At 32.8% G+C, this 18,884-nt stretch overlaps 1 protein-coding gene across 1 annotated transcript; it reads right to left on the bottom strand.

The window, feature by feature from the left end:
• Window positions 1–7,299: 7,299 nt before the first annotated feature.
• Window positions 7,300–8,827, bottom strand: LOC121258743 (two-component response regulator ARR5-like; the record flags this gene model as incomplete). The annotated part of the gene is made up of 5 exons (XM_041160286.1): window positions 7,300–7,944; window positions 8,052–8,122; window positions 8,210–8,287; window positions 8,432–8,511; window positions 8,611–8,827. Coding segments are annotated over 5 exons (756 nt in total), but the record flags the coding sequence as incomplete, so codon positions are not given.
• Between the last annotated feature and the right edge of the window lie 10,057 nt (window positions 8,828–18,884).

Raw genomic sequence — 18,884 nt, 5'->3', positions numbered from 1 at the left:
ATTCTAATAAGGCCAAATCAAGTGATGGATCTGAAGAAAATTAAACAAAAATATTGTCTATAAAGAATTATTAAAATGGCGTCTTCACTAATAAAATACCAATGTTGATTGATCTCGAGGTATACCACTTGTTATTTTTTTTATTTAAAAAAATAAGCTGTAACTCTATGTTCCATACTATAAAACAATATTTTGAAAATAGTCGTCTATCAGTCTTTCAAATCACGATGTAATTCATTCTAAAATTTTTTTAATTCTATTTTTTTTACAATCAAAACATAACTTTAGAATAAATTAACCTAATTATACTAAATATATTATTTTATGTTCTACAGGATAATCGAGTACATGCTACCATATTTGACAAGGATATTGATTTACGTGATAACACTTTACATGTGTTCCAATCATATTATATTAGTAATACTTAGAGGCCGTTAGAGCCTAACATAGAATCGAAACACATCAATATCAATGGATTTTGAATTCAATGATGATTATTGAGAAAATTCCAGATGATGAAGAAGAATTCCAACCACAAATTAGAACATTATCCCCTTTACTGAACTTAATAGTTACAAAGATTCAATTGCTGAAATAGCTAATGCTCTCTTCAACATTTTGAATTTTTTTTCATAACTATATTTATGAAGAAATTAAAAAATTTAAATGTAAGTTATTAGATCTATTGGCGGTTGCGTTACATGTGAAGCCACGTACCTAAAGAAGTAAACTCAATGAATGGACCAACAATCCTCCAAAAAATATATGTGATTGATCAAATATAAAAATATGTTTTAAAATATTTATTTATTATAATTAACTTTCAATGTTAGTTTATTAGTTATTCTATTTACCAACATTAAACTATTGGATGCCCTTGTTTGAATTTCGTAGCTTGAATTCTATATGTTTAACCATGTGGGGTTGATTTGTGCATCTTGGATGTGAACAAATTTAAAAAATTATTGAAACTTAACCAGTTATTCTTGCAACACGCTTAAGAGTTTGCTCTTACAATAATATTGTGAAAAAATAACAATGTTATATTTTGCAAAAGCTGTTACGCGTTAGCAATGCACATCCGTTTACATTATATACTTGTACTATTTCTAATATAGTTTTCTAATATAGGATTTTCTTTGTCATCGCAATCAACAAGTGTGTTTACAATCAATCCTCTCATTCCTGGCACAACATCGTTTCAAAAGTAGTAATACTTATTTGCATCATTAATTCTCAATTAATCCATACAAGCAATTTTTAAATTTTTTGCTCTATTGATATATTTAAAGATATAGAACCAATTTTAATTCTTAAGATCTTGATTTTTTAAACAAACTTTAGCATTTACATCATGATAATTTTTCTCTTTGTTTTGCATTTTCTTTATAAATTTTAAAGGCAACACTTAATGATGCATTACATAGAGATATAATTATAAAAAGTTTAGACCAGACACATTTGCCTCAATTGTTGGACTCTACCCATTAACCAATATTTGCGATGTTGCAGAACTACTCAAGACTATACAACCTATGAAGGTAAAATGAAAGATAAATGTGGTTGACCTACACTAAATTTGTTTTACATGTCATGCATCATGTGTAACAAGGGAATAGACTATGTGTACAATAAAACATTCATCTGTTATCCTTGTAAACATACAAGCAATTCACAACCACTGTATGTATCTTTTCTCCAAACTTTTAATTTTGATCACTCACATAAAAAATTTAACATGATGTTTCTATTCATTCTAACACATAACTATATTTCTATTATTAATGGTTGTCAAGTATATGTCAAAGTCGATAATGGTACAGGACAATTAGTTGCAGTTATGTTTGACGCAATTGCAAAGGAAGCATTAGGCCGCACATCAATTGACTTTATGAATCATAGTGGTGAGGTAATCAACATGCACACATCTAAAAATAACTCTATTGATAGATGACACATGTACATATTAATATATTATAATCTACTGATACTTACTAAAGAAACACTTATAAACATTCATCAAATAATGCTATATCTATTCTAAAATCCTTTTTTTATATTGTGTCAAATAATTGACAAAGCTAAGAAATCCATAACACAAATAAAGTACAAAATCATTTTTGTTTTTCTTTTGTCTATCTATAAATTAATTTTTAGATTTTTCACTATTTGTCACCATTCTTATGTATAAATTCTTAAACCCTTTCATCCCTTTCAAAACATTTAATTCTTTTCGTTATTACTTGAAAATATGAGAAATTTGAAATATTTGCTACATTGTCCATAAAATTATAAGATATATTGTAATGATAAAACAAAAAAGATCTAAATATTTCTCATTTCCAAAAAAAGGAAGTTGGCTTAAGAAGATTTTGATAAAATATGAAATTTAAATATATTAGTTTTTATAATATTCTTATATTATTTTATCAAAATCTTCCTCATTCATCTTCTTATCTTTGGAAGCAAAAGTCATCTTCTATACTATCCATATTTTACTCCTACAATATATCCTTATATTTTAGTAAATTGTACAATAGTTATTTCGAATCATAAAATCTTTTCTTTTTAATACAAAGAACTTACCAAAGAATTGGAGTAAAAATAGTACAAAATTACAAGCTCTTCTTTTCTTAAATTATAAGTATTTTTCTTCTTATTGAATCTTTGATTTTTGACATTTTAATCATTCTAATTTGCAAATCAAAAATAAAAGTACTCTTATCTAAATATTATTTTCATGTGCAAAAAAAACTAAATACAAACGTTCTATAATGATTGAAATAGAATATTTTTAAACCAATTACAAATCACTATTTAGAATTTCATTTCAATGTTCATATAAATCATTTCTTAAGAAAAAAATAAGGCATTCTACAATTTGAAATATTTACTACATTATCGACAAAAATGTGATATATATTGTAATGATAAAACAAAAAAGCCATGAATATTTTCCTTTTCCCCAAAAAAAGGAATTTAGATGAGTCGTTCATCTTCTTATCATATTTTACTCCTAGAATATATCCTCATATTTTGGTAGAGTGTAAAATAATTATTTCAAATCATAGGAATAAAACTAGTACAAAATTAGAAGCTCTTTTTTCTTAAATTATAAGTATTTCTCTTCATAATGAGTCTTTTCATTTTTTACATTTCAATCATTATAATTTACAAACCAAAAATAAAAATAGTCTATTTAAATATTATTTTCATATGCAAAACAATCTAAGTATAAACATGCTACAATCATTTAAATGGAGTATTTTAAAAAAAAATAAGAGATTCTACCATTTAAAATATTTGCTACATTATCGATAAAATAAAAGATATATTCAAATGATAAAATAAAAAAGCCATGAATATTTCTCTTATCCCCAAAATAGGAAGTTGGATGATAGAGAGTTTGATAAAATAATGGAGTAACATTATTTTATCAAAATCTTCTTCATTCATATTCTTCTCTTTTAGAACAAGAGTCATCTTTCTATACTTCCATGTTTCACTCCTAAAATATATCCTCATATTTTGGTAGAGTGTAGATCAATAATTATTTCAAATTATAAAATCTTTTCTTTTCATAACAAAGAACTTACCAAGAAATTGGAATAAAAATAGTAGAAAATTTACAAGCTCTTCTTTTCTTAAATTATAAGTATTTCTCTTCTTAGTCAGTCTTTCATTTTCTACATTTCAATCATTCTAATTTGCAAATCAAAAATAAAAACATTGTATTTAAATATTATGGAAAACTAATTTACAATCATTTTCTTTACTGCATCTACATATCACTATCAAAAACTTTGTATTCATTTACCACGCTTTCAATTTTTTTGTATTTATATATATTCTTTAGTTCTTTCCTAATCATACATAAGCATCAAATTCATATTATCCCACAGCATTTGTCATATTTGGAGCACATTGCAACACAAACTTCACAAAAAGAATGGGTGATTCAACTTGGCGTACTTGGAACAACTCAAGTAATAGTGTCACAAAAGATTCAATGTCCTGTCAATTAATCCCGCAAAAAAAGACACAACACGATGAATTATGTATCAAACTATGGTTGATATTTGACATGTATGTTACTTTATTTTGTAAACTTGTGTCAAACTTTTTTGACATGTATATTACTATAGTTGATTTGTATATTACTTTATTTTGACATGTATAATTGGCACATATGGTTAAATTTTTTGCTTATATGCATTGCATTGTTGATTAATCAATTTTATCTCAAAAATATCATTTTTATCTTTTCTACTCAATAACAGTCTCAAAAAAAAATAAAATAAAAGATTCTCCCAAGTAGGCACGTGCCTTGCACGTTACTCCACCGCTAGTGTGTGTGTGTGTGAGTCCAAACTCCAAATACTATTTTTTTGTTTCATTTTTTTTTTTTTTTCCAACTTTTAGGAAAAGAAGATTACAACAATGCATATTTTGAGTAGAATTAGTTGGATGGATGCTAAGATGCACAAGTGCTTACTATCAGTTTTCGATTGGCCATTTCTTGTACATTGGAATCTCCAAACTAAAGAATGAATACGGGAGATATAATCACGAAACTTCATGGCATGGTTTTGGGACCTTGGGGTTAAGTTAAAGATTGTTGATACAGTTTCTCGTATGTCAGTACCACTATCATGTTGTGTCCTAAGCTTGCAAAGGAGAAATAGCCGGGTAATCCCGTAATTCCGGAAGGGGATGTCTCCAATGCTTGAGTAAGTTTTCTAAAACGAACTCTATTAAACTTTAGAGGGAAAACTTGCTTTTGGGCCGTATTTTTTATAGGGAAAATCTCCTTCCCTGCCATATCATTGAGTGGGTATATTTAAATCGGGTCATTTTGTGTTACGTAACATCCTTCAGATGGATCATTCAAATGAAACAGAAATGCTTGGCGATGTTTAACCTTCAATGGAAAGGACCATGGAATCAACAACGACTAATGATCCGCTTTCTCCCAAATCTAATGTAAGCAAACCATCTACTAGTCCTTCTAGTGGTAGCACTGGTAGGAAAAGATCTATAGTTAAGAAGTATTTTACAAAGATTAAAACTGAAGATAATTCGAGACTAGGGCTGAATGTAACTTTTGCGGGACTACTTACGCTTGTGATCCTAATATAAATGGCACAAAATCATGTTGCAGCACTTAAAAAAAAACATGTAAGAAGTCTCCACTTAGAAATATGGATAGAAAGCAATCTGTATTAGGTTTCAGTGGGGGGGTTTGTACCTATTGCTTTTAGTGCTGAGACTTGTAGAAAAGCCTTAATAGAAATATTGGTTGTTAATGAGCTTCCTTTTAGATTTGTGGAAGGGGAGGGGTTTAAGAAATTATGTTTGTTGTGCAACCTAGATGGAATGGGATTCCATCATGTGTAATGGTTGCAAAATATATACTGGTAAAAAAAAAAAAAAGGTCATTTTGCTGTACATTTAATGTAAGTAATTTCACTTAACACATTTATTGTAAGTTTTTATAGTAATTCGAATCTAATTATTTAAGTCATTTTGTATTAATTGTGCTTGCTTGCTGAGAGTTACTGTAACGCCTCACTAGAAGGCTCAAATCATATTGTTTATATTTCATAATGATTAGTCATTGATAAAATTAAAAACTTTATTGAAATTTATAAAGAGCAAAAAATTTTTTTATTTAAATAATATGATATCTCATACACTATTAATCTTTATCATGTGTCTAATCCCATCATGTGTCTTGTCACGTGTCCTATCATCCCAATTCTTGAGATTCTTCATCTAGTGGACCCTTCTCCGACTCCTAGTTGTAAGTAAGTTCTTGAAAGATAATGTACTTGCACAACTCTATCTTTTATTGCTATTGTTAAGATCAAAACATTAAACCAAGGCATCAACCTTTCCTCAACTTACGGCAACTTCATTAAAAAAAAAAAATATTAATTATCCTTATAATTGTCATCTTTCAGCCCAATTCAAGCGTAATTAAAAGCTTGAGTTGAAGTCCATGCATGCCATGGGATGGATTGACATTAGATAAAATTACAATATATAACTCTTAGACTAAATCTGGAAAAGTTGAACAATTAACCTAAACGCAACATTAACTTGAATTTAGACAAACAGAATATAAAACAAAACAGATAGAAATCGACTTTTGTGTTTTATTGCAATTGTCTTTGAAGAAATCCCTTCCCCTTGGCACCATTGAAAAGGATAAGCAGTCTACAGAAAGGGCACTTGTTTACTGGGGAAAACAAGGAACCAGAGGAAAGCAAAATAATGTTAGACGCAACCAAACACCACTTGTTAACGGAGGTAGGGTCGAATGATTGATCTGGAAAGTGGAAACAAACAGCGGGTATGACAGCAACTCGTGTGGTTTTTGTTTGTTTGATTGGGTGTGTTTTTGTTAATGTTAAGCCCTTTTGGGCCAGACAAAGGGCAAGGGCTAGCTAGCATGCCACTCCCAGAGAGACAATTAGACAAACAGTTCAGCCCCACTCCCACCCAACTCAAAAGGCTTTTAAGGGTACATCTCCAACATCATTCATTTCACATCCCAATTCCAATATTCTTTCCAGCAGACAAGATCTTCTCGAATCTCTTACCAAATCCCCTTATCCAACATCCAACAATCTCTGCGGCCTCCCGGATTGACATATTCTACCTATAATTTTCTCAGAATATAATTCGAATAGATAGACATTTTCTCTGAATATCATGACACCTAAATTTCATTGTGGACTTAAAATATTTGAGTGAGAATTATGTGCCAGTTTTTGACTCAGAAAATTATACAAAATTCAAATCCATATTTGCAATCCCATTTTGCACTTTCTATTCTGCCAATAACTTTATAAATCTTATTTTATGTCTATTTGGATACTTGAAATATATGTTAATAATAGAGATATTTTATTAAATTTTGGAAAATAAGAAAGAAAATATTGAATAAAAATATTATAAAATTAAAAATATTCATATTTTGAAATTTAAAAAAGTAATATTGTTTTTTTATATTTTGTTTAAAAGTTTAAAAAATTGTAATAATTAAATAATTATAAAATGAAAAAGATTGAAATAATTAATATTTGGAAAGTAAATATCTAAAGAAAAATTTTTCTTATCCGTCATTGTTTACCACTATATATCTCACTTTATATGAGAAACAACTCCATATCCTATAAAAAATATTTTCTTTTTATGAAAAATATCTCTGAAAAAGTTATAGGTGTAAGATGTGAGAGTAAATAGTGACTAAAGCATAGAAAATCTCACGTCTAAAATACTAGGAACATCTGTGCTCTCAACGGGCCATAACTCCGTTTTATTTCCTCCACGAAGAAATTTGAATCGGATGGCTAGATTCATCTTAAAGTAATAACGTAATCGGTTATAATTATCAGTAATTCAGTATTAGTGACTGGAACTCATCGTCCTCGTAGGAACAAACAAAACAAATGACGCCAAAAGACAACCCCGTAATGCAACAAAAACCGTTAACACGTAACGGAGAATTGCAGTTCTGACTTCTGAGTCTTCTGACTCAGGGAAGAGAAGAAAGGGACGTAATTGCATGGATTGGAGGATTTCCGACTTGTAGAGTGAAACAGCTGTGAATGGATCTAGATCGATCATCCGGTGTTGGTCATTTTAAGCCGTCTAATCGGAGAATCCAAAGGTGTGGGGATAGACGAAGGTACCGATGGCGATGATATAGGCGACCGCGACGGCGGTTCTGGTAACTGCGACGGCGACGTTGAGGACGTAACGGGCGGTTCTGAGGAATTCAGATCACAACTCTCTTGTAGCTTTCTCTTGTCGATTCCTCCGTTATTCTCACTTCCAAATCCAACCTCTCTCATCATGTAATCCTTCAAACGTTTCACATCCGATAACTTCACCGGCTTCATTATGAAATCCTCCGCCCCTTCCTCCAAACATCTACGCCACACAAATTTCCAATTGAAGATAAAAGATTTGATTACAAGTTCTCGAATGACAATATCGTTCACTGAATATAGATTTGATTGTTTGAAAAGAAAAAATACCGGTCAATTCGCGCCAAGACGTTCTCGGAAGACATTATCACCACAGGTATCTCTCGGAAAGTAGAGGATTCCTGTTTCAACAAAACTTGTTTAGATTTACCGAACGAAAATGGGTTTAGATTTCGTCTTAGGAAGTGAATTATGTGGAATTTTCTAACCTTGATTTTCTTGAGCAATTCGTATCCGGTCATTCCAGGCATACAGTAGTCTGTGATGATCAGATCCACCTTCAAGCCCTAAAAGTGACACCCAGCTGAAAATCAGAACCTCTGATGCACAGAAGCTAAATCCAATAACGGAAATGAACATTTGAAAATGTGAATTTGGATTTGTTTTTTTTTTTTTTTTTTTCACATGCATGAAATTCTGTTCAAACTCACATCAAAAGAAACAGAGGAGCTCTTCTCCTCGTCCAACCCCAAGAATTGCAGGGCTCTCCTTCCGCTATCCACGGCCGTTACTGGAGATTCCAACGGTTTGTTCAATCAGAATTCCGTGATGAAATAAACAAAAGAAGAAAAGAAAAGAAAAAAGTGGACTTTCGTATCAAGAGGCAAACCTTTGCAAGAAGAAATCTTAAGCAGCTTCTCGATGATCTTCCGATCAACGAGGCTGTCATCGACGGCCAGAACGTGAGCTTCTTCGGGATCATAAGGCGAAACACCAAAACCATCGTTACTTCGCCGCGAAACAACAACGTTCCCCCCTCCATCTCCGAGTAAGAAGGTCTTCGCCTTACAGTAATAGCTTTTTTTTTTTTTTTTTTGTGTGTAGTTTCAAATTTCGAAATATTGATTCTCTCTCGAAGAAGCAAAAGCAAAACGGAGTTCCTGCCTGCGTCAGCGAGCAATCTTTTTTATACGCAGCAATGGAAATGTCTCTCTGTATGAGTCCCTGTCTCAAATCAGATCCTCTCTCTCTCTCTCTCTAACAAATCTCATATAGCTGAGATTCTGATATCCTGTGCAGATCTCCAAAATCACAGCCCCGACATCTCGCGATTGTCCCGAAAGTTTCGTGAGTGGTCGCGACCGAGACCAAGCATGAGATTTTGGTCAATCTCGGACATGTGTGGCACGACACAGCAATTGGTGGGGAGAGAGGGGGGTGAGTTGACCGGAGGTCAATGCGAGGACCGGCCCGTCAAATCCGTAGGTGGTGGGAAAGGAGACAAAATTTTAGACAGAAAAGAGCGACAGGAAGATAACTCGGGAATCGGCGGCATAAAAAGGGCGGGACAAAATTATTTTTACGGCCTTTTACCGGTGACATTTTACTACGTCGTTCGTACAATCTGACAGGTGGTAAGTTTCACAGCTTCCCACGACTCGTTCTTTTTAACTTCTCTTTGACTTAAAGATAGACAGCCCATCATTATATTATAAAAACAAAAAAATAGACAGCGCAGCATTGCACGTGCCACCTCGTGCTCCCTATTTTCTTGATTTTGCTTGATATTAGTGTTTTGTTGAGAATATTTTGCTTGGATTATTTTATTCGAGGGAAAATGAAGGAAATTAAATATATTTTTATTTAGATAGAGATAATCAATAAATAAATATTCAAACATTATATATAATTTATATTTGAAAAAATATCATGGTTTATATATAGTTTTTATGCTTAAATGCAAGATTGGTTCACATAGTATGCTCTAAAGTCAAATTATTATTGTATTTTGTAATTGACCTGGTTTTAATATGACACTTTCATCTCATTTTTATTTTTCTAAATAAAGTGTGATTTTTTTTTATCATATTTTGATTATCTTTTATTTTTTAAATAAAAATTTAAAAGTTGGTAAATAATATCATCTCGCAACAAAATAAAAATGTGATGAGAGTGGGATATTTAGAGTTTGTTTTCCTTTATTAATTAATGGTCAGAAATTATATTATATTATCCCCAATGAGGATTTAACACGCATGTCAGTACCTATTGTAAAAAGAATTGAAGAAAAAAAACTTTAAAATAGTATTATTCGTTTAAAAAAAGATAAACGTATTAAATGATGCAAATTAACATAAAACTGAAAATTAACATTTATTTGATAAAGATAGCTTGCGAGGAGCCACCTTATTTGTTTTAATATTCTTTTATTCGAATTTTAAGAAGTTTTTGGTTTTTCGTACTATTTTTTGGATTTTTTTAGTTTTTCTCGGTTTTCATTTTCTTTTGTCTCTTTTTAATTTTTTTAGTTTTTATTCCTTTCGTTTTCATCTAATTTTAAAATTTTATAGATTGAAATATGTTATGTACTTTAAGTGAAAAATATAAAGGTATTTTGAAAAAGATATGGAATTCCTATAATGTCTACAGATAAACCAAGCATAATTCCATATTACCTTAAAAGACTTATTATAATATTTTCTTATTTATTGCCAAATATGACGTACCAAGGAATTTAGATTTTAAAAATCACATTCTTAAAACTTTCTAGGTACAAGCGATTTGATGTACCAAATAGTACACCGATAATTTTTTTTATTAAAAAAAATAAAAGAATTTTTTTTGAAAGAATAAGAAGGTCCTCTGTTTCAAAAATTATTTTTGTCTTCAAAATTCACATTATTTCATTAAACAGATGCCTTATATGTCGGTATCGATGCGCAGTTTGGTAGACAAACTCACTTGTACGTAGACTTTTCTTTCTTAAAAATGAAGATATTGAAACAAATGGTGAGATTATTCGAATCAAAATCCCCATAAATATTTTCCTCTGTAGATACGAGTAGAAGTAATTTTAAGAATTTAGCTTATTACTAATTATTCAAATAATTTATAGTTTTAAAACTTAAAATAATTTGTTTACGCTATTTTTATAAGTGATATTAAAATGTTTTGTTTAATTCATTGAAACGTACATGACGCTTCTCGTTGTCGATAGAGATTCAAACTTCAACAAAATATTAGCTTGTCTATTATTTACCATATAATATAAAATGCAAATTATTATAAAAGCACGTAATTGGTACGTACACAGTCTCATTTCTCCCTATTAGAAAAATACAGAAATTAATTTTAGATATAGATCGAGTTATTGACCAAACTGATCTATGATATATAGTAGGAGAAAGATGATGACAGTTAAGGTTGCCCGAGCAATTTACTCAAACAACGCTAAACTTTCCCAAACCAGAAGGTTGTATTACATTCAAAGATGTGGAGGAGAATCGATTCCTTACAGATTTACAAAGAGTGTGATAAAGAGAGGATCATGGAAGGAAGATCCTAGTTTTTTTTTTTTTTAATCGATTCTTGGTGGTTATCTAGGATTTTCTCCAAGTGAATTTACTTTCTCCCAAGAATATTTATGGAGACAGATTCATAATTTACCTTTAGCAAGTATTGTAAGGGGAGCTGTTCCCAATATTGGATTAGGCCGCACGAGCCCAGCCCACGAGGCATTGATGGGTCTAAGCAAAGACTAATAGGATGAAATCGATATGAGAGAATAGGACAAGTCAAGCCGGGCCTGGCCAAAAAGGGAGAGGACGGCCCAGGAAGCCCATAAAGAAGCAGCAAGGTAGCACGTGCGTGCGGGGCATGGGATTGAGTCAGAAGGCCTAACACTTCTATTGGCCGACAATCCACACGCACTAGGTCAAGGACAACCCTAGCCCTTGAGCACTGACGACTGGATAGACCTAAAAAGTGAGCATGCCTGATCGTGGCCACGCCGCATTTAATGAAGGATGGAGGCGGACACGTCACGACAAGGACCAGGGCTGTTAGTGGTCGCCACGATCAGGCATGGACGACCTGTCGCATGGAAGGGAGTTGGCAAAAGACACAACCTGCATACGGAGCGGCACCATCACGATCAGTTTGTCAATGGATCGCTCCTATCAGGTATATATATTCCCCCTCGAGGGCAAAAAGATTCTCTACACACTTTCATTTGAAATTTCCTTAAATCACAAATTCATAACCCAAGCTGACTTAGGCCTCAGATGTATCCCCCACCACCTCGAGCCCTCATTTCCTATATTCGCAGGAACAGATCAACCCAATACATGGAGTTACTCTAGCTGTGAAACACGACATTAACAGTGACGCCATCTGTGGGATATATCCTATAAAAGCGTGTCCTTTTTATGCTAGTAACGATGCGTTCCCAGACTTCACAAAGAAAAGAAAATCAGTTCGAAACGATGGAAGCAACACTCACTGAAATGGGAGACACGATGAAGAAGCTGATGGAGGAGGTGGGAGCCCTTCAACAAGAAAACGTCGTGTTACAAAGAACCAACAAAGAACTGGCAGGAGAAGCAGAACCTAGCCACAACGAGCAAGTCAAATCACGATGCGCCCCAGAGATCGATATGGCCGAAGAAGAAAGACGCATGATGCACCTTGAGCTCTGGGAGCTTGGGGACAAGTACACAGAAATGGCTAAGCAAATGGGCGTGTCATCCTCTATACACCAACTACTTACTAGCACAGATTTTCCATACAGCAGGGAAGTCATGGTCGTCCCTCTCCTGACTAAGTTCAAGGTCCCTTAGATGGAAGTGTACGATGAGTCCAAGGACTCGCTGGAAGACTTGGAGACGTTCAAGACCCACATAATCCCTCATGGATTCCTGGGAGAGGTTGCGTGCCAAGTCTTCCCACTGACGCTAAAGGGGGCGGCGAGAGCTTGGTTCGGATCCCTACAACCTAGGTGCATTGATAGCTTTGGCGAGCTGTACCGTCTCTTTCTGACACAGTTTATGGCAAGCCGAAAAGGAGGCGCCTGACCACCTACCTCCTAATAGTAAAGCAACGTGACGACGAGAGCCTAAAGTCATACCTCTCCTGATTCAATTGAAAGCGCATGACCACAGACGATCAGGATGAGAAGATCACCTTGGTGGCTCTACTAGAGGGATCTGGCCGCAAGAACTCATTCATGGCTGAAATAGCACGAAAGACCCTCACGATGCTGAGAGAGTTTATGGATCGAGCCGACGACTTTATCAACCCCGAGGACACCCTTCGGACTTTGACGGCCCTCCAGAGAACCGAGCTAGAATAGGCAGATAAGAAAGTCGTGGGATAGAATAGTGGAGTGAACCATAAAGGGAACAAGAAGGGTGCACAAGACGTCAAACGAAGGAATGAGGCACCGACTTGGGCGCGTGGTGGATTGTTCGTGCGTTCATACGAGTATGGCCATGGAGGGTGAACGCGCCCTGAGCTTGCAGAAGGAACCTCAACTAGGTCAGGAGGGCTACAAATACTGTACCTACCACTAGATGGACCAGCATTGGACTAAGGATTGCTATACGCTGAAACAGAGGATGGAAGAGTTGGGAGCCTGATGGAACAATGACGTCAAGAGGATGAAATGCCGGCATGACGAACAAATGATCGCTCGGCCCAACAAAGTGAGAGCTGAGGAAACAAAGGGCAAAAGGAGCCACAGCGTCGAAGCCCAATAAGGATAGGCTGTCCGGTAGGCGAAATCTGCACGATCACAAGAGGATATGTGGGAGGAGGGCCGACCTCGTTGGCATGAATGGCCCACGCCCGTAGAGCTTGGTACGAAGAAGTTTTTGCAACAAGGAGGGTCGTCGCTGGCTCCAGGACACATACGGGGGGACCCATCATAACATTCATCGAGAAAAATGAAGAAGACATGCTCCACCCCCATGATGATGCCTTGGTAGTTACCATGCAGGTCTCCAACGTCATTGATTTGGAGACTATTCCTAATTATATTGAATCTCTTTTGTAGAGATGAATTTCGGTAGAACTTACCTGGTTCTAAACAAAAAAGTAAAACTCAGTACTTTCCAAAATTCCAAAAAGAAAACCGTGTTGGATTGAGAGATGAAACTCACTGTTATTCACTATTATTCACAAGTTTTAACTTATAAATTTCATTATTATTTATAAATTATCTCAACTTATCTCATCTTATCTCTTATCTGAATTCAAACATCATGTAACAATATGTATATATCTTCCTCACTGTAGCCCCATGTCTAAAATTCTAGAAAGTACAAATCAATAAAGCAACCCTCGGATGGATTCTAGAAAATGGAGAATTACAATTATATTATAGAGTAATATAATAAACTATCATTAAACTATATAAGTAATGCTACATACAGTTATAGAGTGTGTAAGTATCGTGCAGTTACTTTAAAAAAGAGTGAAGTTCTATATTAAAAAATTAATTTTTTTTTCATGTGAGTCCCGTATTTATTCAATTTTTTAAAAATAATTATACGATACTTGTATATTCATGATTGTAACTATCACTAAACTATATTATAATTCAATTATTATATTTTAAAAGTTGTTATATGAACTTTAAGGTCTAAAGTGGATGGGAGATATACATAAATGTTTAGCATTTAATGTTATTCGAAATATTCACTCGAAAAGTTACAAAAGTAGTCAGATTGATTTGCGGTTTGGATACCCATCTCAAATTGTACGGAGAGATGATTTTCAATCCTAACGCATGCCGTAAAATTTTAAAGATCGCTTTTCCTAGTGTAAGGACAAATTATAAATCTCCAAAATGTTAATATAAATATAAATATATTTATATACTATTACTTAATATAAATATATATAAGTAATACTCAATCATTTTAAATACTATTTAATAATTAGTAAGATCTATAACTATCAAATTTTTAAAAAGGTAAAATCATCTCATCTCACTTCTATACAAACACACAAATTTTTAAAATCAATCTCACATCATCTTAACTTAACAATATCACTTTTATTCAAAAATCATCTCAACTCATCTCATCTCACTATCCAAACAAGACCCGTAGTAAGTTGAGATGAAAGTTGAAAGTTAAATAATTAAAATATTATTTTGTAATATTATTATTATTTTAAGATTTAAAAGAATTGAATTGTTTACTGTATTTTGTATAAGAATTTTAAAAAATTGTAATGATTAGATGCGATAGTTTTTAAAAATATTTCCTTCCTTGTTCAAATAAAGATAATTCTCAATTTCAAATATTCAATTTTTTCATCTAATCATTACATAATAATTATAATTTTTTTAAACTCCCAAACAAAACTATTTTTTCAAATTTCTAAACAAAAATTATATTAAAACATTATATTCAAACATAATATGTTTATTTAAGTTCTTCTATCTCATATTTCAAAACTCAATAAAATATTTTAACTCAAACTATTTCACAATTATTTACTAATATATTGAAATATTCTAAGTATGCAAAGAGGCCCTTAGTCATAGATTGGCGACCATATTTCAAAAGGTACAATAGAGTTGGCTATCACTTAATACCTTAATTCGTCACAACTAAGCATTAGTTTATTTAAATGCGGGTCCTCTTGATTTTAATACGTGCCAATAGCCATAAAGATACATTTAAGATTAACCAACCAAACCAAATTGCCCTTCAATTTGATGTCGTCCCTTTTCCGCTAACATTAACAATGTGGACACATCGATATATACAACCAACAACCAGCTTGACGATAGAGGAAGCAAAAGATAAATTTCCAACTCAACTTTCTCTTGTATTTCCGGGATTCAAAGGTTCATTCTTTGAAATTTAAAAGTCTAAAAGGAGAAGTAGATATGCACAAAGTAAATTACGCTAATTAACATTTATTGAATATTTATTATTATTATAAAATTCAGTTAAAAATATTGTTGAATTAACTTTAGATATCTATCTTCTTCTTTTTTCTCTTATAAGTCAGGCTCGTTTAGATCGTGAGATAAGATGAAATGAGATGAGATTGTTTTATATGAATTGAATAAAATATTGTTAAAATATTATTATTATTTTGGGATTTGAAAAAATTGAATTGCTTATTATATTTTGTGTGAAAATTTAAAAAAATTGTAATAATGAGATGAGATGAGATGAAATCATCTCTGTATCCAAACGGGGTCTTCAAATTTTGATAAAAAAAATTTGAAGTGAACATGATATGTAATAGGCCTGCAACCCGTCCAACCCGTACTATTTTTGAGCCCGACCCGAACCATTCGTATACCTAGGCTAAAACGACCCGAACTATTTTTGAGCCCGACCCGAACCATTAGCACAATAGCAAATTCGATTTACCAACGACTCCTGAAAATCATCCATCTTACTTTCCCAATTCCTCAGTCACAACAAAACTTTCGTTAGACCTCAAACTCTAGAATCCACAAATTCACCTGACCCTAACAAAGCTTCCCTTTATTTCTTAATCCAATAGAAACAAAACTCTTTCCAAGTCAACTGCCAAACTTCAAATTCAATCAAAACAAGAACCTTGCTTTTCCATAGCAATGGATTCCAAGAACTACGAAACCCATAAAAGAAGAACCTTGCTTTCCCTTTATTTCTTAATCCATTAGAAACACCATGCCAAGAGTTTTCGGAACTCACCGGAATCAAGGTCGATAGGAGAAAAACTTCCTGGTTCAGGTTTTGTTGAAACAGGAAAATGCGGTGACAGCGTTAGTCGTAAACAAATTGTCGGCCGTTGTATATTCCGGATCCTTGGATGGGCTGGTGAACTTTTGGGGGAATGCGAGCAACATTTGTCTCACGATGGGGTTCTTCGGGGCCACAAGTTAGTGGTGTTGTGCCTTGCCACGACGGGAAGTCTGGTGTTCAGTAGGTCGGTGGATAAGAATATTTGCGTGTGAAGGAGGGAGGAGCAGAACGTACCACATTTGCCTCTCGATTCTAACTGGTCACACTGGACCCATCAAGTGCCTCACCTTCGACGAAGATCACGAGTCAGAAAAGGTCGATCAACGGTGGATAGTGTATAGCGGGAGCTTAGACAAGTCGGTGAAGTGTGGTGTGTGCTTGGGAACGCACCAGAATTGAGGTAGATGAGGGTGGTGGAGAGACCTTGCAACGGTCATAGCGTGTGAGACAGAGTGAGACGTTTGTGTTGATTTGAAGACTTGGCTGCTAGGGTTTTTTGAAGACTCGAACACCTGAAGGATGAAGCGTTTTATTATTTTATAAGAGTCAGGTCTGCCCCTTTTTTATCGGATTGAAGCTGACGTTGATGCAAAACCGTCTTCTATCGGATGGATCTGATCGGGTCAAACGGGTATTTTGCACATGCCTAATTATGTAATCCTATTCCATCCTAGGTCGTCTATAAAACCATCATTTTTATGTTGCTATATTAAGATTGTGATATTTTATGATGGAGTGTAATGCATGGTAGAAATTGAAAATCTTGGTTAGGGGTGGCAATTGGTGGGTTATTGAATTCGTATTGTTTCAATTGAATTTAGTTAAGCAATAAGTAACCTAAACCCGAACCGAATAAATAAATGTGTAAATCAATCCCTAATCAGCTATTTTGCAAAAAATTAGGTTCACTTTTTCATGACTCATCTTTTTTTTTTTTTTCAAAAGGGTTTATGCAATGTAGCTATGTCAAGACAATGCCAATTGCAAATGTGTATTAGAATAGAGCTAATTATTAATAAAATTATTCAAATTCACGTTAAATTAAAGAATTATTCTACTGATATCGATAAAAGATATTGATAGTTTGAACGAATCACTGTAATTTATTTATTTATTTTTTATATATTTTAAATATCTTTAAATATTTTTAAAAATAATACATTAATTCACTAATAAATACTTTCTTTATGATTAGGTTTTTTAAAAAAAAAGTATAGGGTCCATTTGGGGGCCAGTTTATCTGTCCCGAGCATTTTTCTAAATTAAATTGAATTTTATAAAACTCCAAATTTTCAAACCTTATCTCGGCCAGTGGCCCAACACGACAAGGGAGAGAATTGAGGAGATTTGGGGAGTCCCAAAGAAATCTGTAGGTGGGACCATGTTTGGACTTTTGCCACCAAAGTTTAAAATATTAAATTTAAATGTTCAGACACTGCTGCATCGAATCTGGGATAAGTTGTCTTTCCTAGATTGATTTCTAATTTATAGTCATACTCCACTCTGTAATCGCCATTAAAAAAAATAAAAAATAAAAAAATCTATTATAAAAAAAAATCTATAGCGATTTAATATGATTTAATTTATTAAATTATTATAAAATAAATCTAATGAATTAAATGAAATCACATTAATTATAAAATAGATCTAACGAATAAAATAAAATTACATTAATTTATAAAATTATTTTTCTATACTTTTCTATAATTTTTTTTGGGACAAAGCAGTATTATTTTTAAGGCAATTTGTTGGACCAGAGCTCCCCTAACCTAACCGGCTACGTAGTTTCATGGTTTTCGTCACGGTCACATCCGCTGCAGTCAGATTCCGCACGAAGGATTTTAGTTTCATTTTTAAGTTTGTTAAAAAATTTATATATTCTTTTTATAAAAAGAATTTGATGAAAAAATAAATTTATAAATTCAAGTAATTTAATATTATATATTATTTTTATTTTACATATATTATTTTTATTTTACAATAAAAATATATTTTACAATCTAATTTATCATGAAAAGTCATATTAAAGTTTAGACCTTATATTTTTCATTTTCTATTAATTTTTGAAAGAATTAAGTAATGGGGTTGTAAAAGTGGAATTCCATGTTTTCCACTTATGTTTCCTTTTTTGAAGAAAGCCAATTAAGATTCTAAATAAAAAGTTATGCCCATCATTAATATAATTTGCGTAGCATTTTAACCATATATTATACGTAAATCAAGGACTTTTATTTGAGAGAGGAATATTTGAAGTACCATCATTGCAATCAAAATGAGAATTGTATTGAGAGACTTTATATTTTACCCATGGCTACAAAAATTGTTGGAGATTTTATATTGCAAAATAAAAATATGATATTTGAGATCACATACATAAATTGCATTCTTTTCAGATAATATTTGAATT

Source organism: Juglans microcarpa x Juglans regia, chromosome 3S (assembly GCF_004785595.1).
Source record: "Juglans microcarpa x Juglans regia isolate MS1-56 chromosome 3S, Jm3101_v1.0, whole genome shotgun sequence".
NCBI lineage: Eukaryota > Viridiplantae > Streptophyta > Magnoliopsida > Fagales > Juglandaceae > Juglans > Juglans microcarpa x Juglans regia.
This window is presented reverse-complemented; position numbering and strand designations above follow the sequence as displayed.